This window comes from Indicator indicator, chromosome 4 (assembly GCF_027791375.1).
Source record: "Indicator indicator isolate 239-I01 chromosome 4, UM_Iind_1.1, whole genome shotgun sequence".
NCBI classification, from domain to species: domain Eukaryota; kingdom Metazoa; phylum Chordata; class Aves; order Piciformes; family Indicatoridae; genus Indicator; species Indicator indicator.
The window spans coordinates 37,281,645-37,303,879 of NC_072013.1; the positions used below are offsets into that span (position 1 = coordinate 37,281,645).

The 22,235-nt window shown below is 43.9% G+C and overlaps 1 protein-coding gene across 1 annotated transcript in view; it reads right to left on the minus strand.

The window, feature by feature from the left end:
• RYR3 (ryanodine receptor 3) overlaps positions 1-22,235 on the minus strand; it is a 249,302-nt gene that overhangs the window by 55,432 nt on the left and 171,635 nt on the right. Inside the window, exons 55-67 of the mRNA XM_054400698.1 lie at positions 21,555-21,617; positions 20,474-20,549; positions 20,184-20,307; positions 16,744-16,859; positions 15,811-15,878; positions 14,964-15,085; positions 11,827-11,876; positions 11,076-11,136; positions 9,004-9,242; positions 7,739-7,820; positions 4,570-4,700; positions 3,406-3,726; positions 2,384-2,624 (exon numbers count right to left, since the gene is read on the minus strand). Of these exons, the coding sequence (XP_054256673.1) occupies positions 2,384-2,624; positions 3,406-3,726; positions 4,570-4,700; positions 7,739-7,820; positions 9,004-9,242; positions 11,076-11,136; positions 11,827-11,876; positions 14,964-15,085; positions 15,811-15,878; positions 16,744-16,859; positions 20,184-20,307; positions 20,474-20,549; positions 21,555-21,617 (1,694 nt within the window). The remainder of the gene's footprint in view (positions 1-2,383; positions 2,625-3,405; positions 3,727-4,569; positions 4,701-7,738; positions 7,821-9,003; positions 9,243-11,075; positions 11,137-11,826; positions 11,877-14,963; positions 15,086-15,810; positions 15,879-16,743; positions 16,860-20,183; positions 20,308-20,473; positions 20,550-21,554; positions 21,618-22,235) is intronic.

Here is a 22,235-nt window from a genome sequence, read left to right on the forward strand (position 1 = left end):
CAGCCTACTGTAAACCAACCCCCCTAGGTGCCTTTCTGCCTGGCCACTCTCCAGCCACTCAATGATGTCCTGGTTTGAGCTGGTTGCTCCTAAGAAAACCACAAAGTAGACCTCCAGGAGGTACAGAGTGGTCCAGGAGGTGCACTGGAAAGTGTCATCTTTGTATTTCCTCCCATCAATCCTGTAGCTCTATAAATTTGGCTGCAAAGTGATTGTCTACCTCTTCCCTTTCTTCTCCCTGGATGCAGTGAGCTCCCTTCTCTGGTGTGAGGGGAGGATGGTTCCAGTCTCATCTGTGACCCTCAAGACCTGACTAATTTTTACTGCACAATCTTGGCCTGTGTAGGTCTAATGCTAGGACTAAGGGAAGGCAGTTTCAGGCCTGGCGAGCCTGAATCCAGCCTAGCAATGGGGGGGAAGAGTGAGCCCTGGGGTGTACACTGAACCCCAGGTGGGGAGAAAAGGAGCACTGGGGTTTTGGTGTGATTTGGTGGAGGTTTTTGTGTGAAGCTTTTTTTGCCTTAATGAGCTTCTGTATTAAACCCAGATCATGCATTCCTTTGTATTTTATATGCTTTGCTATGCTCACCACTACGCATTGTACGTTGTAGTATTGTAGCTTGTGAAGAGATTTTCCATTTAAACTTTCCAATACTCCAGTGCTGGGTATGAAGTGGTTTTCTTTTGCCCCAAGGGCATTAGAGCAATCTGTCCTGCTCTAAACCATGGCACATGAGGACCACTTCAAGTTTCCATGACCACAGTTAGACCATTTTTCATGGAGGTTTAGCCCATATCCAACAAAACTCTTAATTCCTGGTTACTCATTTCTGCCTGCCCCTCCCCTGCATGGTGCCAACACTTATTTCTGTGCCTATTCTGTAAAGCAAACTAGAAAAAGAGCAGGCTGAAAAGCAAAATTCATTCTCCAAACATTCCTCTAGTTATTTCTTTTTTCTCCACAATAAAACTTTGATATAAAACTTTAAGTGTTGATCCAAAAGATAATAGTGTCAGAGGGGAAGGAGGAAGAGCACAGGGAAATGAATGAGTGGGTAGAGCTATACGGATTGCCTGCTTCACCTCAGAGCTGCCTGCCAATAGCTGAAGGGATCCTCCAGAAAGGCTGCAGAGGAACTTCTTATCAGGGTGTCTAGAGACAGGCCAAGGGGGAATGGTTTGAAGCTGAGGCAGAGCAGGGTTAGAGTGGAGCTGAGGAAGAAGTTCTTCAGTAGGAGGGTGCTGAGACTCTGGCACAGGTTGCCCAGGGAGGCTGTGGCTGCCTCCTCCCAGGGGAGCATTCAAGGCCAGGCTGGATGAGGCCTTGAGCAGCTGAGTGTAGCTGAGAGGTGTCCCTGGGCATGGTGGTGAGGTTGGAGCAGATGAGATCTGAGGTCCCTTCCAACCGAAGACATTCCATGATTCTATGATTCAGTCCTGGGTCTGTTTGCAGAAGGATGCTCAGAAATCTTGGCCAAATGAACTAACTTGCAGCCCTCTGTCTCTAAATTACAATGCATGAATGTGCCCCTAGATAAGGGCATCTGACAGCAGCCCTCAGTTGCTAACGAACGCTCACTGACCCTTTGCAGGTGGATTTCTCCACAGCCCACTTAAAGCTGAGCTTTTTAAAACTTGGAAGTGTTTCCTTGCCAGCAAGGTCTGACATAGTGAAGACTTGTGTTCATTTAGAAAAAGCTAATAATTCTCAGTGTGAATTGGTTCCCAGCATAAATGATCACACATGCCATGAAAATGCTCCTAACTAGCCTAACATGTAGTAACACCTAAAAACCAGAAATGGGCATGACTGTGTGCAGAACAACCATGTTGCTAAAGACAGGACTGAGATACTGCAGACACTGAGGCATTACAGACACTTCAGGTGCTCTTCTCAAGAGCATCTTGGGGTCAGTGTTGTGGGACAAAAGGAGGGAGAAGAGTAGGCACAGAATAATCCTTCAGTCAACTTCTGGTAATTTCCAAGGCACTACAACACAAATGATGATCACCTTTGTGGTATCAGCTACAAATAGAATGATGCAATGGAGGTAATTTCCCCCCCCCACCCTTGCATTAAGAGTTAAGGAGTTTATCTGAGTTTTTAACTTTTGCATTTGTAATGTCCCTGGGCTGCAGTGGCACACAAAGCAAGGCTGCTCAGGACATGACTTCTCAGCTGTAACAGTGCAGTTCCAAAACTACCAACTAAGCCAAATGCCTCTGAGAAAAAAGCGTGAAAGTGTACAGCATTCTATAAATGCAGATTCTTAACATACTCAGGAGCTGAGTAGCATCGTGTTCTTTCGGATTATCTGGTCAGGGGCTCCAGTACATCAATTAATTAATTAACTAATCAACACGAGTCTACGGAATTATTTACCTGTTGTTGTCTACATAACGTATCAACATTGGATAGAAGGCATAAAGATCTCTACAGAGAACAGCAAACTCATCCAGAATCAGTAGCTCAGCTTCCTGGGTGTCAGCTTTACTGTCTGCTTTCAGTTGCTCCTCTTCCATCACAATCTTTATAGCTTTCTTCTTCAATTTCTCCAGCGTTGGGATAAAGTGAGTTTTGAGCAGGTCAGGCCTGGCTTTGCTGATGATGGGCTGAGCATAAACTATGTATAAAAAAAATTAGAGAACCGTCTGATTAATGCCCAACTGCTGGTTTTCATTCATATGAACTCTGCAGTTCTAGAAGACAAAAGTTCCATTCATGTATTTCTGCAGATCATAAAAGTATTACTAAAACAATGAACCCAGCTTTGTAACAACTGTGCTTATCAAGAGATTGAAAGCTAGATGCTGGGAATTCAGATGATAACTATTCCATCTTACACCAACTCCATTGCCATGCTTTTGGCAAGGGTGTGGGTTTTTTGCACACGATGTCTGAAAATGTTCAAAAGGCAGCATTCTGGAAGAATTCCTTTACCTCTTTTGCTTGGGGCAAGGTAAAATGTAGATGTAGGGTGTAGATCTAGTGTGTACAACCATTAGGAATAGAATGTAGACCACCTGATTTAAAAAAAAAAATATCCTTGCAAGAACCACACTAGAATGAAGGCTTGGGTTTGTTGGCCTGGTTTAAAGGGAGGTTTGTGTGAAGCTTTGGCTTAATGAACTTCTGTGTTAAGCCCAGACTATGGATTTTGGTGTGTTTTATATGCTTTGTGCTGTTGTATGGAGTTGTGAATTGTATTTCTATCGAAATTCTCCAATTCTATTCAATCCTTTGTGTGAACATTTTTTCTTTTGCCCCTTTTGGAAGAGGTAAAAGAGCAAATCTGTCTGGCTCTAAACGAAGACATTATATCATCACCAGGTAATGTGGTAAAGTACAGTGAAATAATCAAGCATTAACAGAAATAATTACTCTTTAAAAAGTATTTCCAGTACCTGCAATTCTTTTCATCCAAGATGCTTCATCTATTCCTAGGTTGTTGTTAATGATTTTCAGGATGTTTCCAAGAACAATGCTCAGGTGCTCAGATGTGATCCTTGTACAGCAAGGCCCAGCACTCTGAGGAACGCTCTCTGTCCCTCTCTCCCACCAGTAGGATAAATAGTTGCAGAGCATGGGCAAGATAACCTCAATTACATGAGGCATTTCTGTATACCTTGCCCCAGACTCTGCTAAATCATTGATCTCCTTTATTAAGCCATCCAGCTGAGGGATTTCTGGACACATCTCTTCTACTGTATCAGGCATACCTAGAACTGCAGGGAAGGGCAGAAAAGCAAGAGATTAGACATTGAAATGGGAGAGAACATCTACACTGATCTCTGTTTAAACCCTATATACAAACAACATTGGCACACAGGATTTTACTGTCCCCAGGGCAGGCCTGACTACGGTGAGGCTCTGGGTACAGACAGGTTTCTCATTTAATAAATGATGACTTTCTGCTGATGTGCACACAGCATAACAAATAGGAACAACAATAACAGGAACAGAATTGTAACACTTTGCTTTCATGCATGCTAAGGCACAACTTTGCCCTGATCAATAATCTAGAGAGATCTGCTTTAGTCTATCAGTTTTGCTTTTTAGCACACTGCATCTCCCCCCTTTATATACACTTGGACCAAGTGTTGCTGTTACAGAGCACAGAACATTAGGGGCTGGAAAGGATGCCCAGAGATCATCAGGTCCAACCCCTCTGCCATGGTTTCACCATAAGGTGTCCTCTGATGATCTGGTGGGCATCCCAGCTATGCAGAAGTCCAGAACTAAGAACTTTTGTCAGAACTTTGGTACATTCTGGGTATTGTTTCCACAAACATTTACAATTTTCCTTTCAATTTGCAAGAGATTAAATCCACCTCAGGGAAATGGAAATGAACAGCTCAAAATAATGGGTGAGATCAAAATTAAATTAGGTAGTTCCTGAACTCTGCACATCTATCTCCCAACAAGAATGCAAGGAGCTCTCAGATGCTTGGATCAGAAACTGAAGGATGCTTATTCAGCAGTTAACAGCCCACCATAATCAGTCATTGCAGCAAAATCAATCAGACAGGAGCAAAGAGCTTCAGCTTTGTTGTTAGAAAAGTACTTACTTGCTCTTTCTCTTGCACTTTTAGTGTTGAAGACAGACAATGGGTTGTAATGGTTGAGAGAAGGTTCGAGGAATGCTACTGGAATGGCTGCTGCAAGAGATGCTAAGCACTCTCCGAGTGCAGGACGCTGTCTGGATAGGAGAGACACCAAAATCACCTCTGAGGAAAAGTCATCACTAGGTTTGCAATGCCTAGCACACACTAGAAAACAGCCTTAGCATCTGTTGCTGACTTAGGTCATCTTTTTATCCCATTTCACAGTTTGGAAACGTTTGATTTCTCACCTGAATGAAATTAAAGTGGTGTAAGAAACAGGTTTTTTAAAGGCAAAGCAGCTGCACCAAAGTACTGGCTATTAAAGGTACACTGCTCCACAGAGCAGCAGTGCTGTGGAGCACCACTGCGACTTCAGCTATAGCAAATGTGCCTGGAATACACACAAAGAACAGATCACTAGCTACATCTTCTTACATCTTTGGGTTGCTTCAACAAATGCCTATTGTCAACACCAATTTATTTTGGCTACCTTGCTTTTTTTCAAGATTTCACTTCTTTACTGGATATTTATTTGTTTAGCTTCACACATTACACCATTTACACAGGGAAATGACGAGAAACGTTACTGCTGCTTACCAAGGACTGATTTCATGGCTTCATGGTACTCTGTCTGCTATGTTCTGAAAGAGCCAACTCTGCACTCCCCAACACAACCTTCTCATTTTCTCATTTGTCTGTTCTACACTAGCACTAAAACTCAGCATCTTGTTAAGTTGGAGGAAGCAACTGGTCCAGTGAAAAATAAACTTCACCACAAAAAAAAACCTAACCAAGCCAAATCAACAGCAAAAAAAAACCCCAGTCATGCTCATCATCTGGCTGCAAAAACACTGTTGCCAGAAAAAAAACAGAAAGGGGTGGAAATGCACAGATGAAGGTCCAAGAAATTCTGAAACAGTTCTTTTCTGCATAAGACCAGACCCACGCTGGCTTAAAAATAAGGTAAGGTACATTTTAAAGTTCTGAAGCAGTGTTTATGCAGGATGCCTTACAGAGTTTGTTACCCTTGACATACAGCTTGGGTAAAGGCAGCACACACGTCTCATCCTTTGAAATCCCACGGGGGTTTGGAATGGACATGGACCTGGTAGAGCAGGTCACAAAAATGATCAGAGGGATGAGACACCTCCCCTTTGAGGACAGGCTGAGAGAGCTGGGGTTGTGCAACCTGGAGAAGAGAAGTCTCTGAAGAGACCTCACAGTGGCCTTCCAGTACTTAAAGGGGCCCTACAGGAGAGATGGGGACAGACTTTTTGGCAGGGCCTGTAGTGACAGGACAAGAGATAACGGCTTTAAAATACAAGAAGATAGATTTAGACTGGATATAAGGATGACATTTTTTACAATGAAGGTGGTGGAACACTGGAACTCCTTGCCCAGAGAGGTGGTAGATGGTAAATTTCGATTTCACAGCTGGGTTGGAATGTGAAAAATATGCATCTATATACCCTCCAATGTTGTTTGCTGCAGGAAAACCAAAAGTTATTGGCACAAGCAATGGCAAATGGCCTCAAAGAACTGAAAAGCATCACAAAAAAAGGATTCTTGCTCGCTTGGATATTACAAGTGACATGATTGACATAATATTACTCTGTTTGCAGGGTGTATGCTCATTCAATCCCACCATTGTTTAGCTTGAATAACTGTTCAAGGCAGCTCAATCACTCACTTCTAAGTTTTGCTGAAGTACTGAGCAGCGTGTTTGAAATCTTGCCTCCCACCCAGACACTGATATCTGCCTACAGCCTTAATTTAAGAGCTTAGAGTCTAGTGAAAACCAAACTAAATGAAATGTGCAATTGGGAACCTCGCACACAGCCCTAGGAGGCTAATTAATATCCTTGGGTATCTCTGCTCTTACCACTCTTCCCCTCTAGGAAGACAACTGCAGTAGGAAAAAGTGATACTGGTAACATCAATTTTTAATGCAACTGCTCAGTGCTTACGGCTCTTGACAATCAATTGGAGGCCTGTACTGTGAGCCCTTTCACTTGAGAGGCACCTCAAACAGATTCACCTTTATCTCCCATGAGAAGAGTCTGACTGCTAGTCAGGGTAGGGCTAATGTACTGCTGCCTCAAAGATCATTTCAGATTCCCAAGCCCCGAGAGTGGAGCTCTGTAATTTAGTGCTGGGCGTATAAATGACTGCATATGGACACAGGAAAGCAAGCTGGTGTACACCTGCAGAGAGGAGGAGGAGGACAGAGACAAATCTATCCATCGAGACTGCTCTTGCATGTTGCATGAAAGAATCAGTGACTGAACTCTGGGAGGCAGGCAGTGGAGACCAGCATTCTTTATACTGGGCAAAGCATCTCTTAACCAGACTGGAGTTGTACTTCCTCCAGAGTAGTCTCTCTCTTAAGTCCTGTGGACCTTCAACTTTTCACTCTAAGAGATCATGAAGAGTGTCTGGCCTAAAGGTTTTAGAAGCACAGGGAAGGCTTACCATGACCTCAGCTCCTGTGTTGTGGTAGACCAGCAATCAGAGCCCTCTTTTCTCAAGTAGCATACAGGGATTGGAGCCTCTTAATGGAAGAGAATCCAGGGCTTGGAACCAGATGCTCAAAGGAATTGTAGACCCTACTCTTTTTTTAAATGCAAGCGGCTGATAAAGTGATTTCCTTTGAAGAGTTAAAGGCTGTCAAAATGCTCTACATATGCTCAGGAATTTATACCCAGCACAACTATTTTGAGAACTCTGTATAGATTCAGGTGTGAAACAGACACAGCCTACTTAGCACTCAGCCTACTTACCACACCAACATGCAGTAATCAGTCTTTGGGAACCTTAATGGCAACCCATGGGAAAATTTAGCTTTTCCCATGGAAAAAACTCCCTGCCATATGCACGCAGCATGAGTTTTCTGCTTTCATTTAGTTTTTGGTTGTGGGTTTGTTTGGGTTTTGGTTTGTGTTTTTGAGTGTGGAATGGAACTCTTTAAGATATCAGAATCACAGAACGTTAGAGCAGCTATAATTCTGAGAAAGTCTCTTTTAAACATGCTCATAGTGTTTCAGCTTCACCTTTTATACTGCTTGATTACCTAAATGACACACTCCTGAGGAAAAAAAAATACAGTTTACATGCCAAGTTTTTCATTCCATACCTTTCAACATAAATATTCTTTCCAGTCCCAAGGGAATAGAGGCTACAAAGAATTCTGTAGCATGAAACTTGTACATCACCCACTAGAGAAAAAGCAGAAGATGATGATCAGCATTTATTCAGCTAAAGACTACTTGATGAAAATGAAACATCTGTTTGACATAAACATGGCACTGAACACTGGTAGGCCCTCCACAGTCCAGTTGTGTCATTTGTCTTCAGCTGATACCTGCTCTGTCAGCTACATTCATCCCAGGAGCAGAAGAGATTCTAAGAGGTCAGCAGACTCTTATTAAGATTGCAGGTTATCATGAGTTGCAGAGGACAAATCTAAGCTGAAGCACACCACTCTGTGTTTAAGCACTAGGATCACCATCTAAAGGTTCCTCACCTTTTCCAAGAAAGGCCTTTCATGGCTATCAATCTTTTAATTATCTTCTGCTTTGGAACTGTGATCACTCAAATACAGACCAAATTTGGGAACAGCGTATTGCTGAATCTTGAGGAGGCATTACAGCATTTTTAAACTAATGGATGCTAAAAACAAGGAAAATTTAAATAAAAGTGGTTTTCAAATGCAAGGGAAAAAAAAAAAAAGAGGAATTGATAATTAATTTTCTCCTTTAATCTAATGAAGTAAAAAAAGGTAACAAAATACAGCATAACTTAATCTTCAACAGGAAACTACAGAGGATCATCTAATTTTCTACAGGAAACTAAGGGCATAATCAAATTTTCTATAGGGAACTATGAATTATAATTGAATTTTCTACAGGAAACTACAGAGGATCATTTAACTTTCTACAGGAAAGTAAGAGCATTATTTAATTTTCTATAGGAAATTACAGAGGACCATTTAATTTTCTACAGGAAACTACAGAACATCATTTAATTTCCTCTAGGAACCTATAGGAAACAAGCCCCAGGGGATGCATATTAGTGAGTATTACTTTTAAACATGCACTAAGCAATAAGCTACTATGCAGCTAACTGCAGATATGATATTGGGAATGTGTTAGAGTGTCACCCCTTGAATTCATGCAGTCACTGCTACAAAGCATTCCTTTCTGCTGTTACAACACAATCAGCAGAAAACTGAAAGACTCACAAAGTAAATCAATCCCAAACCGAAAGACTCACAAATTAATCCCAACCTGAAAGATTTACAAAGTAAATCAAGCCCAAACTGAAAGATTTACAAAGTAAATTAATCCCAAACTGAAAGATTTATAAAGTAAATAATCAATCCCAACCTGAAAGACTTACAAAGTAAATCGATGCCAAACTGGTGCTGTGAGATGTGTTCAAACATGGATGTCAGGATGGGGAGCAGCGCTACAGTGGTGTAGTTGATGTTCTGGGACACTCCCTTGATCTGTGTCCGGGAGTGAGTGAATTTCCCAAGTTTCAGGTTTTCTGAAGTTTTTTCCAGGTCTTCAGCTGCGTTTTCAAAAAAAGAACGTAACCCAGCTTTGACAAGCTCAGAGCCTGATTTCATTACAGTTCTGCAAAATAGTAAGGGAAAAATAGGAACTTTGCAGTGATCCTTAGTTTTCCTAAGGGAAAAACAACAACCTTCCGTCTGCTGAGCCAGGGGTCTGCATGCAGTGTTTACTGCCTGCATTTCTATCACCAACACCTGAGTCATCAGCAGAGGACATTCAGTATTTCCATTTCTATTTCTCATGACAACAGAATCATAGAAACATAGAATCCTAGAATGGCTCAGGTTGGAAGGGACCTCAGAGCTCATCTGCTCCAACCTCCCCACCATGCCCAGGGACACCTCTCACCCAGACTCAGCTGCTCAAGGTCTCATCCAGCCTGGCCTTCAACACCCCCAGGGAGGAGGCAGCCACAGCCTCCCTGGGCAGCCTGTGCCAGAGTCTCAGCACCCTCCTACTGAAGAACTTCTTCCTCAGCTCCACTCTAACCCTGCTCTACCTCAGCTTCAAACTATTCCCCCTTGGCCTGTCTCTAGACACCCTGATGAAAAGTCTCTCTCCAGTGTAGATGTTAGTTACATCCTACCAGGCTCTGCAAACAGCAGCATGTATGAGTGAACTTTACCTCAGCCAGTGACACCTACAGAGCAGTAAATGCAGGAACTGCTTTAAAGTATTTACTAGCAAACCACAACTAAAAATGTTCCTCAGACTTTTTCCTTCCAGTTTTTGTGATCTGCTTTCAGAGAGGATGACGACTTTTCTGCAAATGCCATAGATGGTGAGAACAGTCCTTTCTACAAAATGCTCAAGGGAAAAAACTCTTAATTCCTACATTTTTATGGAGGCTTGCAAGCCAGGATGCAAGCTTACCCATCCTCAAAAGAAACTAAGTCTATAAAAGGCATCTGCAGTACCAGCATCACAATTCCACTCCTTTTTGCATTCTTCTCCAAACCCTTAACTTAGCTTTCCATTAAGGGACTGGAGCTCTGCCTGGGGAGGAGAGGCTGAGAGCCCTGGGGCTGGTTAGTGTGGAGAGGAGAAGACTGAGAGGGATCTGATCAGTGTCTATCAATAGCTGGGGGTCAAGAGGGAGGGGACAGCCTCTGCTCAGCTGCACCCTGTGACAGGACAAGGGCCAATGGAGAGAAACTCCAGCACAGGAGGTTCCAGCTCAACATGAGGAGGAACTTCTTGACTGGGAGGGTCCCAGAGCACTGGAACAGGCTGCCCAGAGAGGTTGTGGAGTCTCCTTCTCTGGAGCCTTTCCAGCCCCATCTGGATGTGTTCCTGTGTGAGCTGTGCTGGATGCTCTGGTCCTGCTCTGGCAGGGGGGTTGGACTCGGTGATCTCTGGGGGTCCCTTCCAAGCCCTAACATCCTCTGATCCTGTGATTTCTGACAGTGAGTTCACTGCCAGGCTGCTGTATAACATAACCAGGCCAGAAATGGGCTCAGATTAAAACTAACCTGAGCTGTGTTTTAATCTACAGAAGTATTTCAATGGTTAACAGCAAAGGCAAATGTAACTATGCTCACACATTACTATCTTCTGCATACTCCTAATGCCTACTTTTCCAATATGCACTAAAATGCCTCAACATCTACACAAATCAATACTTGCAGTTCCAAAGTCTGTCATTTCTATTTCCTAGTGAAGTCTTCAAATGCCCTTGGAAGGGTGGGAAAAGTTTTCAGTTTTTCAATGACAGGCCTTGAACAGAAACATTTAGCTGAAACCCTTTACATGCAATCTACTGATATGGAAGTCAATCTATGAGTTAGTGACCCAGCTGATACCACTGATGAATGGAACAATCAGAGAAAGTGCTCCTGACAAGCTCTGTGACACCAGTGGAGTTTGCAGCTGGGAGAAATGGTGCAACCTTACCTGGTATCCAGAGACTGAGCTAAGATGTGCAAGCAGTTCACCATTGTAGCAGAATCACTCCCTGGTTAGAAACAGATAACATGAGAGCACAGTAAGGATAAAAAAAATGCAGCACAATCTAAAGAGCCAAGAAGTAATTTTGGAGATGCACAAGACATGAGGGAAGTCTCCCACCTTAGTCACAACAGGAAATTAGGGCTGGTTCTTGGGAGGGAAAATTAGGTCTGGTTCTGGTCCTAGAACGAACTTTCAATTTGTCAAATTCATTTCAACCCAGGAGCTCAAGAGAAGAGCTAGTGTCTAATTAGAGCTCATCTTCATCACTTGACCCTGCCACATTCTGAACTTTGCATCTTGTAGCACCTACATTTCTGTTATAATTTACTTACCAATACCTTTGAAAAAGCAAAGTTATTTCTCTCTACATCCCCCTGGCATTCTGAGAAACTAACCTATTGGATTTAACAGTTGGGTGACAGGAATCAACCCAGTCAGTGTCAGATGACTTCTCAAAAGCAAAGGGCATTTTCTAAAGGAGTCAGAAAATCCTAGAAGCTGCTCTTTCTTCCTGCTCCAACACCTCACACATTTTATTAACTGTTATCCTCAGAGCCATATCTAATGCATTCACTAATTGTATTGCAAGACCATTTGGCAGACCTTTGCCTCTGCTTTGTGAAAAGCTTCAGGTAGGAGAGCAGCAATGGTTAGACACAGCTAGAGCAATGGTCATACCTGAGATTTAACTTACCAAAAAGGGAGATCCTATGTCTAACAAGAGCAGCTAGTTTGCAGAAGAGGCTAAAGTAGGAAAGAACAGAAAGAGCACAAGAATGCAAGACAAAGATTAAAGACTGATTGAGAACAGGAGGTCAGGTGTAATGGGAACAGGAAAGAGAAAACACCACAGAGTTCCTGGGAAGTGCACTTGGAACCATCTGTCAAATTACTGCATTAAGCTGAATAACTTATTGAAGCTTCTGAATCTTCTCATTTTCTAAGCTTCATTACTTCAGAGATGACACAAAATTTGAAACTTTCTTTTGATTAGAGTGGTTTGCAACAACTGCATATTCAGGGAACTGCTTGAGAGCCCCAGAGCTGCTGCAGGCAGTGGAACATCTCCTGTGAGGCCAGGCTGAGGGAGCTGGGGCTTGGAGCTTGGAGCAGAGGAGCCTGAGGGCTGCCCTCATTGCTGGGGATAAAGATGTGCAGGGCTGGAGCCAGGTTCTGCTCAGGGATGCCCAAGGACAGCACAAGGGGCATTGGTGGCAAGCTGGAGCGGAGGAGCTGCCAGGGGAACAGGAGGGAAAACCTTTTCCCTGTGAGGGTGCCAGAGCCATGGAACAGGCTGCCCAGAGAGGTTGTGGAGTCTCCTTCTCTGGAGACTTTCCAACCCCACCTCGATGTGTTCCTGTGCCCTGGGTGACCCTGCTCTGGTAGGGGGGTTGGACTGGATGATCTCTGGAGGTCCCTTCCAACTCCTACCCTACCATTCTGTGTTTCTTTATGGCTATTACTTCCAAATAAGAACATTTTGCAGGAACAAAAGAAACTGAATGCCATTTTAGTTGTTTTCCTTGGCTTTCTGCAGGAGATGAACACTGCAAATCTTCACACTATTTAAAATGATTTGGGAGATATCCTTCGTAAATAAAGAAATCAATCTGTGTGTAGCCACTGCTGGTGGTAAGATGAATCTTGAAATACATACAGATGAGCAGAGCTGCTGGCAAGTGTGTCAGACACTTGAATATCAAACCTCTATTTCAAAATAACAGGGTAAGTAAGAGAGAAGAAAAATTACCCAAATATCTCCAGATTAAAGGGGCTACTTCACTTTCTAAAAACAGAGCTAGGCTGAGCTGCCTGTCATCAGGGCTGTACTTCACAAATGGAATCTGAACAGAAAAACATGAAGCAAAGATATCTGAGGTGTTGATAGGGTCTCTAAGTAACAATCAATTGCCACAGCTATCTTTACAATCGTAAGGAAATTCTACACTTCCTAAAAGATGAAAATGAGTCATTGTCACTTGTCTCAGTGAAGAACAAAGAATTATAAGATATTTCTGCATTTGTAACAGCAGATATGCAGCTGAGACACATAACTGCCTTCATGTGCCTCTGGAAAGGCATTTTGTACAACCCTAGCAAGCATCTTGCCAGCTTTATGAAGCTGACCTGACTGACTTTAGAGAGGAAAGAGGAGTGTTCAGAGAGGAAGCATCAACTTGAAATGAACTGAAATGACATCAGAGAATCCCAGAATCGCTCAGGTTGGAAGGGACCTCAGAGCTCATCTGCTCCAACCTCCCCACCATGCCCAGGGACACCTCTCAGCTAGACTCAGCTGCTCAAGGTCTCATCCAGCCTGGCCTTCAACACCCCCAGGGAGGAGGCAGCCACAGCCTCCCTGGGCAGCCTGTGCCAGAGTCTCACCACCCTCCTACTGAAGAACTTCTTCCTCAGCTCCACTCTAACCCTGCTCTGCCTCAGCTTCAAACCATTCCCCCTTGGCCTGTCTCTAGACACCCTGATGAGAAGTCCCTCTGCAGCCTTCCTGCAGGATCCCTTCAGCTACTGGGAGGCAACTCTGAGGTCCCCCTTGGTCCAGGCTGAACACCCCCAGCTCCCTCAGCCTGTCCTCACAGCAGAGCTGCTCCAGCCCTTGCATCATCTTTGTGGCCTCCTCTGGACTCACTCCAGCAGTTCTGTGTCCTTCTGTTGGAACAAAATTAGAGATAGATGGAAGAAAAGCTCTGTCCTCCTGAACCTGAGCTGCCTTTCACAACTGCTGCACTCTTATCTTACTGCACTGTCAGCTATGTTATATAAAATCATGCAAGGCAGAATCATAGGGACTCAAAGCTCACTTGAGAGATGAGAACAAAAGGGTAAGAATTACTGAGAGAAACACAAAGATATGTTGAAAGATAAACTGGAGAATGCAGTCTGTGAAGTTCAGTGCTAGGCTTGACCTTAAATAACAACAGTTAAGCAACCTTTGCTTTCAAATTTTATATCCATTGGAAAATGTAGTCAGCTCTGGTGAAGCTGACTTCTAGTGAAGGAAAGAAAGAGAAAGGTGAGAAACTGACAGCTGAAGTAAGAAATCAGGAGAGTAAAAGACAGCTTGAAAGAATCCAATAGGAAATTTCTCAAAGAAAATAACTGGCAGCACACCTTGAAGGTGGAGAAAGCTTGGCAGTAATAGTTCAAAACCAAAATAAATAGTTATTTCTAAACATGAATTGCAGAAAAATGAAACCTCAATTTTTGTAAAGGCAGCACATCATAAAGGAAAAAGCAGCTGCTCCTTTTTTAAAGGACCTGTGCTGGAATAACTTTGAGTCAAATGGCTGATTCCATCCAAACCTGAACCACTACAGACAGCTAAAGACTGTGAAATTCCAGCAGTTTTTGTGAGGGTGCAGAAGTAATATCATGTAGATAGGAGGGAGCCCATCATTAGCCCTAAAAAAGCTGCTTCATGCTATTGTCACGCCTTCTGATCTCTGAAAAATTGAATTTGAAATCATCTAAGTGACTCAACAGCTTCAACTAGAAGCTGTCAGCAATAATGAAACAGAAACCCACTGGAAACTAAGGTTCATTAGTTCCATTTCTCATAGAATAATTGATTGGGTGTGCTATAATCACCCACAAGTGTGCATCTTAACACTGGAATGGAATCTATTGTATACATAATTAGTATACACATGGTATTCATCCATTATAAACTAAGGAAGTGTACTCACAGTCATTCTGATACAGAACAAATGATTCCCTTTCTATTAGAAGTGAGCTTCTGAAGTTTTTCTTTAATCAGAGACCTTCAATTATCTCTACAGAACCCTCCTGTGTATATCTCAATTTTCTACTTACCTTGCTACCATTTCCTTTTCCTTATTTGATGCATATCCACTGCTGCTGAGGGTTTTTGTTGGAGATGACAGGAAGTAGAGGCAATGGTTTGTAAAGTACTGATCAACTAATGGTAAAAGAACCTAAGAAACACAAACACAAAAGGTAATTTTCACAGAGGGCTGTGGCACATGTAGCAACAATGTCCCAGGTGGTTAAAGTCCACACTTTAGAAGTTGTGCAGCAGTTGTATTCCCTCGTGTTGGACACAAAGCCATTGAAATTCAAACCCTAAGGCTTACAATCCTACTTAAAAGTTATGTAAATACTACAGAGAGTGACAGAATTCTCTCAGGTTTGGATCTAACACTGCAGGATTACTTTGCTCACATTCAATAGTGATAAATATCACTGAATTAAGAGCACTCTTCCTTTCCACTGTTTACCTAACTGTCTAGTACAGCTAGAAAGGGAGAGAGCTTTGAGGCTCTTCTTTGGTTTTTAAAGATCATAAAGGAAACCCTCAACGTTCCTTATTTCCTTACCAGGTACACAAAAGTGTAGTGCATCTTCCATGAGAATTATTAATTCCACATGATAAATGAGCTGCCTTTTAATTTCTGTGTTCTTTCTCAGGCAGAGATATTGAAACATTTTGAAAGATCTGAACCCAGCAGACGCACTGAAATATTTCTGAAGGTATTTTGAAAGGCCTGTTCTGAAAGAACTTTTAACAGATTACTTACCAGGGGAAAAAAAAAGGGAAAGCTGTCCTTGTGTTACCTGAAAAGCAGGCTAATTGCACACACTCCCATGTTCTGTACAGTGGAATGTAAAGGCACACAACTTGAAATATTACATCACTCACTTTGGCAAAGAATTTTATTTCTTGCTCATGTGGAGATTTTTCAGTTTTCCCACTGGTTACAATGGCTTCTACAAGGATACAAACAAGGCAGACACAAATAAATTGCTGTCTAATAATAAACAAGACAACCTCTCTCTGACATAGCCTTGCAAATGTGGCTTTGCCCAAACACAAATAAACCAGCAGGAACTAGCAAGTGATAATAAATGTCCAAGGAGTCAATCTGCAAATGAAAATCAGAGCTTAAGATTCTTAACTGCAATAATCCTAGAATAGCTTAGGTTGGAAGGAACCTCAGAGCTCATCTAACCCCAGCCTCCCCACCATGCCCAGGGACCCCTCTCAGCTAGACTCAGCTGCTCAAGGCCTCATCCAGCCTGGCCTTCAACACCCCCAGGGAGGAGGCAGCCACAGCCTTCCTGGGCAGCCTGTGCCAGAGTCTCAGCACCCTCCTACTGAAGAACTTCTTCCTCAGCTCCACTCTAACCCTGCTCTACCTCAGCTTCAAACCATTCTCTCTTGTTCTGCTGTTAGAGACCCTTACAAAAAGTCCCTCTGCAGCCTTCCTGGAGGATCCCTTCAGCTATTGGCAGGCAGCTCTGAGGTCCCCCCAGAGTCTTCTCTTCTCCAGGCTGAACACCCCCAGCTCCCTCAGCCTGTCCTCACAGCAGAGCTGCTCCAGCCCTTGGATCATCTTTGTGGCCTCCTCTGGACTCTCTCCAGCAGCTCTGTGTCCTTCTGCTGGGGACGCCAGAACTGGAGGTGAGGTCTGAGCAGAGTCAAGGGGCAGAATCCCCTCTCTTGCCCTGCTGCCCACACTCCTTTGGCTGCAGCTCAGGATATGATCATAGTGGTCACCAAGATTTAAACACCAATCCATGTATTTAAGTACCAAGTGTCTGATTGATTTTCAGGCTGAAACCTGCAGCTTACCCAAATGTGCAATGAACTCTTGAGCAGAATCAACATATTTTAGGATTTTCTTCAGAAACTTGAAGGCAAACCTCTTTTCCATGGAGGAAGCATCCAATTCCATGTCATTCAGCCCCCTGTTTCAGAAAGCATTAAGATCACTGGTACTGATGAGGACAGCAGTACAAATTCTGGCAGTCCTACAAGCATCCCATACCTTATTACGGTAATTTGCACAACAAGGAGAAAATTACCTTCCACAGCAGCTCTTAGTTATCAGCTGCACAGCAAGAATTGTTCAATTTCTTCACTTCAGAGCACCACAGTATGGCACAAATGAAGCCATGGGACATTGAAATCAAAAAGAGCAATGCACTGGCCACTCAATTTGCTGCTGGCAGATTTGAGTACCAAATGTTTAGGAAGTCAGCTATTAGAGCTTTCCACAATCAGCTGAAGTCCTAAACTTCATTTCATCAATTAGAAAACACCACCTGGCTAAAAGGGGTGCAGACACTAGAGAGGGATTGAAGTGAGTCAGAAGCAGGGAAGAAGTGAGGAACTGGGAGTTTGTGACATTGAGGAAAAGGCAAGGAAGGAGCGAGGAAGCAGGAAAGTTCTTGGACTCCTTGTGGTATGCAGGAGGTGATCATTTGTCCTAAGATTTCTTAGCACTGATGTAGGAGTGAATTAGGGAGAATATGTGGAACATTTAGACCAATAGTTGAAAAAACAGAAAAATCAAGTGAATCCAAGGAAAAATGTAATTATGTGGGAGAAGGCTGATGAAGCAGAAGTGCAAACAACAAAACTAGCTCATACTGAAAGGTATGTTCCAGACCATGTCAGAACAGGGCTAAGAGGAGAGGAATGGTCATAATCTGGAGGAACAGAGCAGGGAACCAAGGAATACATTCCAATCCCATTCACACATAAAAGGACTCCAACCTTCCATCCTACAGTTTCATTTGCAAAAATAATTACAAACAATTCTATTTGAGGAGTCCTATTTTCCATGCTTTTATAACCTCCTACTAACTGATACATCACATGTGTCATCCAGGGATTTCATACACATCAACAGCTAGGGCTGGCTGGCAGGCAGGCATCTCCTGCTGCCTCACTCTCACACAGGATAATGCAGCCAAGCATTTCTCTGTTTTTAAAGTGAGATCACTCCAGATATTCTCTTCTTGCATTTACAGCAAGCCACTGTTGCTCAGAGATTACATCTCCTTTCCAAAACACTGAAAGACATTGGTAGTTCTGATAGGTAATAATGGCAACATCAACAAAGGTGGTGAGGCCACACCTGCAGTATTGTGTTCAGTTTGGGGCACCTCAAGACAAGAGAGATGTGGAGGTGCTGGAGCCAGGGCAGAGGAGGGCAAGGAAGCTGGGAAGGGCCTGGAGAAGAAATGTCATGAAGAGCAACTGAAGGAGCTGGGGATGGTTACTGTGAAACAGAGGAGGCTGAGGGGAGACCTCATTGCTGTCTGCAACTACCTGAAAGGAGGTTGTGGAGAGGCTGCTGCTGGTCTCTTCTCACAGGTAATTAGTGATGGAACAAGAGGGAATGGCCTCAAGCTGTGACTGAGGAGGTTTAGACTGGGGAGGTTTAGACTGGAGATTAGGGAAATTTTTTTTCCAGCAAGAGTGGTCAAGGATTGGAATGTGCTGCCCAGGGAGGTGGTGGAGTCCCCAAGCCTGGCTGTGTTTCAAGGTGGTTTGGTTGTGGTGCCTGGGGTTTAGGGGTGAGCCTTGCAGAGTAGGATTCTCAGTGGTACTTGGTCTTTTCCAGCCTGAATGATTCTGTAATTCTGGGAAAACCTGTAGAGATTTGAAGCTGCTTTACAAAATGCCATCTTGTTTCTAACACATACTGGGCAAGGCCTAAGAGATTCATCTGTGTGTCATACACACCCAAAAGTGCTTCAAAAAAAAAAGAAAAAAGTTCTCCACACAGAGAGAGGAGTAAAACTCAAAACAGAGGCAGATGGTATATGCAAGGCAGGCATACTGTGCCACCCATACATTTCCAATTATACAGAACTGCCATGTTTTAATGATTAGCCTAAAGTCTTGAAGAATGACATTCTGGAAATGTGATAACTGCAACCAGTGCTTCAAAAGCTTTTCTATATACTTGAAAAGATGTACACATTCTTCTGAAGAAAACCCTGAGCAGAGGATAATCCTGATTCACCCTCAGAGAATCACAGAATCTATCTGCTTGGAAAAGATCCCCAAGCTCATCCAATCCAACCCCTCGCCTCAGCACTGCATGGTCACCACTAAACCATGTCCCTAAGCACCAGCTCCACAGCTGCTTGAACACCTCCAGGGGTGGTGACTGCAGCACTGCCCTGGGCAGACTATTCCAACGTCTGAGAAACTTTTCAGTGAAGAAATATTTCCTAACACCCAGTCTGAACCTCCCCTGGTGCAGCTTGGAACTATTTCCTCTGCTCCTGTCTCTTGACACCAAGGAGCAGAGGCTGTCCCCTCCTCACTCCAACCTCCCTTCAGGGAGCTGTAGAGAGCAATGAGGTCTCCCTCAGCCTCCTCTTCTCCAGCCTGAACACCCCCAGCTCCCTCAGCCCCTCCTCTAGCCCAGGGGCTCCAGGCCCTTCTCCAGCCTCGCTGCCCTTACTGCTTCACACAACTCAAACCCACACTTCTCTGAAGAGCTAGATTGAAAAGCACTTTCACCTGGATGTGTTTCAGTATCAGATCTCAGATTTATTTTCTGATGATCCACGCTGACACCACTTGCTGATATTTTGGATCATCTTCTCATTTAATTCCACTACTGTTGCATTCTCTATTTACTACAATCACACAGTGACTAAACCCATTATCTGTCTGTGCTGTTTCAGAAGTCTTTCTGAACATAAAAATCATGGAATCACAGACTTGGGGACCACAAGGCTCATCCAGTTTCAACCCCCCTGCCATGGGCAGGGACACCTCACACTACAGCAGGTTGCTCACAGCCACATCCAGCCTGGCTGCAAAAACCTCCAGGGATGAGGCTTCCACCACCTCCCTGGGCAACCTGTGCCAGGCTCTCACCAGCCTCATGGGGAAGAATTTCTTCCTAACATCCAATCTGAATCTACCCATTTCTAGTCTTGTTCCATTCCCCCCAGTCCTATCACTCCCTGACAGCCTAAAAAGTCCCTCCCCAGCTTTCTTGGAGCCCCCTTCAGATACTGGAAGGCCACAGGAAGGTCTCCTCGGAGCCTTCTCCTCTCCAGACTGCACAACCCCAACTCTCTCAGTCTGTTTCCAGAGCAGCTCCAGCCCTCTGCTGATCCTCGTGGACCTCCTCTGGACACCTTCCAGCACCTCCAGATCTCTCCTGTACTAGGGGCTCCAGAACAGGACACAGAGCTCCAGGTGGGGTCTGGATTTTGATGTGTGGAAGAGAGATCTCTGTTAAAAGAAGTGCAGCTTACCTAGATATGATAATGCCATTGACTTGAAGGAACTTGAACAGCTCCTGTGCCTTCTCCCGGTCCCGTGACTTCTCCTTGGCTGTCAGTGTGTCATAAGGTACCAATAAAGGGTGACTACCTCCACCTTGAGTAAGTTGAAAGCACTGTAAGTTTTCCTGCTGTGAGCTTTATTATGCTTCACATACAAGAAGAAACTGTTAAGTTTTGATTCTCTTATGTTGTCTTCTTCCAGATTGTTTCTTCTCTCTCATGTTTATTTTTTTGCTATGGGTCCCTGGATTCTGGCTTACCTTTGCTTTCCAACTCCATTTTCTTCTTTTTGGCCCATATGTTGTGATAATTTTCTGCCATTACCTCAACCATTCCCTACATTACCATTAGGAAAAAGAACACCAAGATGCAAAATTAAAAGGTGACAGTTACAAATTCAATATTTCTACCTAGTTTTACAATCTTGAGTAAAGCCTTGTGGTGAGGAAACACCACAGTGAGGATCACAGGATCAGAGGATGTTAGGGCTTGGAAGAGACCTCTGGAGATCATCACGAGCCCAACTCACCTGCCAGAGCAGGACCAGAGAATCCAGCACAGCTCACACAGGAACACATCCAGATGGGGCTGGAAAGTCTCCAGACAAGGAGACTCCACAACCTCTCTGGGCAGCCTGTTCCAGTGCTCTGGCAGCCTCACAGTGAAGAAGTTCCTCCTTATGTTGAGGTGGAACCTCCTGTGCTGCAGTTTCTCTCCATTGCCCCTTGTCCTATCCCAGGGTGCAACTGACCAGAGCCTGTCCCTGTCCCTTCCTTCCTGACTCCCACCCCTCAGCTATTGATAGACATTGATCAGATCCCTCTCAGTCTTCTCCTCTCCACACTAACCAGCCCCAGGGCTCTCAGCCTCTCCTCCCCAGGCACTGCTCCAGGCCCTTCAGCATCCTTGTAGCCAGCAGATCCCTGACATGCCTGAACTGGACACCCCAAAACTGGACACAATATTCCAGGTGGAGCCTCACCAGGGGAGAGCAGGGTGGGGGTAGAACCTCCCTCAATCTGCTGGAGACACTCCTCTGAACGCACCCCAGTGAGCTCTCATTCCTACACTCAACTCTGTGAACTTGGCACAAGCAGAGGGTGCACATCACATGCTGTTTACAGCTCCTTCCCTAGCTTCAGGATCACTTTTCCTAGGAACTCAGGAAGCAGCAATGAGATAAACACTTCAAGTGTCTCCTTTCAGCATGTGCCATGCACCTTTCTGCAAGCACACTCACAAACACACCCACAGAACCTGACAAAATTAGAGTAATTCATAATAAGAACCCAACTCTATTAATTCTTTTCAGCACAACACATGCAAACCACAAATACAAACCTGGAGCTCCCTAGAAAGCACCACATTAGACAGGTCAAGGGGTGCTGGGCTATATCCATTGCCCTGTGGGGGGAAGAAAAAGAAAAACCTCAACAAAACCAAATTACTTGTAGATAAAAGTATTTCAGATAAAAGAGTCAAATACTCAGCAACAACATCTCTGCTGTTGATCTGGTTGGAGTAAAACCATCCACATTTTAAAACTTGCTGGTAGAGCCTGCATTCACCTTTTGTTTGGCAATGTGCTGGAGGCACACAGGATAACTAACAGGACATATCTACTGAGGTGGAAATCAGAAGGTTGCTGCAGAGCCTTAGATCTGTTTGCAACAGATGGTAAGCTGCTAGAGCTATGCTGTTCAGCCCATGACAGACCAATCATGAGTCACACAGGAGGTGCCTTCAAAACATGACAGAACCAGTGTAGCAACAGCCTGAATGAACCAACCACGTGCTGAAGACAAGACATCACAAGAAGGAGTTAAAATAGGTCATTTTATCATGGAGTTTACTGAGTAGGAAAAAAGAAGATTGTGATGTATTTATGTAGTCTCAAAATGTTTGGAGTGTGCAACAAAGCCACTGGGCACATGTTAAATATGAAAGGTCACACAGAAAGCAGAGACTTCAGTCATGCACTGAATGTAAACGTGCTGAACTCCTCAATAATGCCTTTATCAT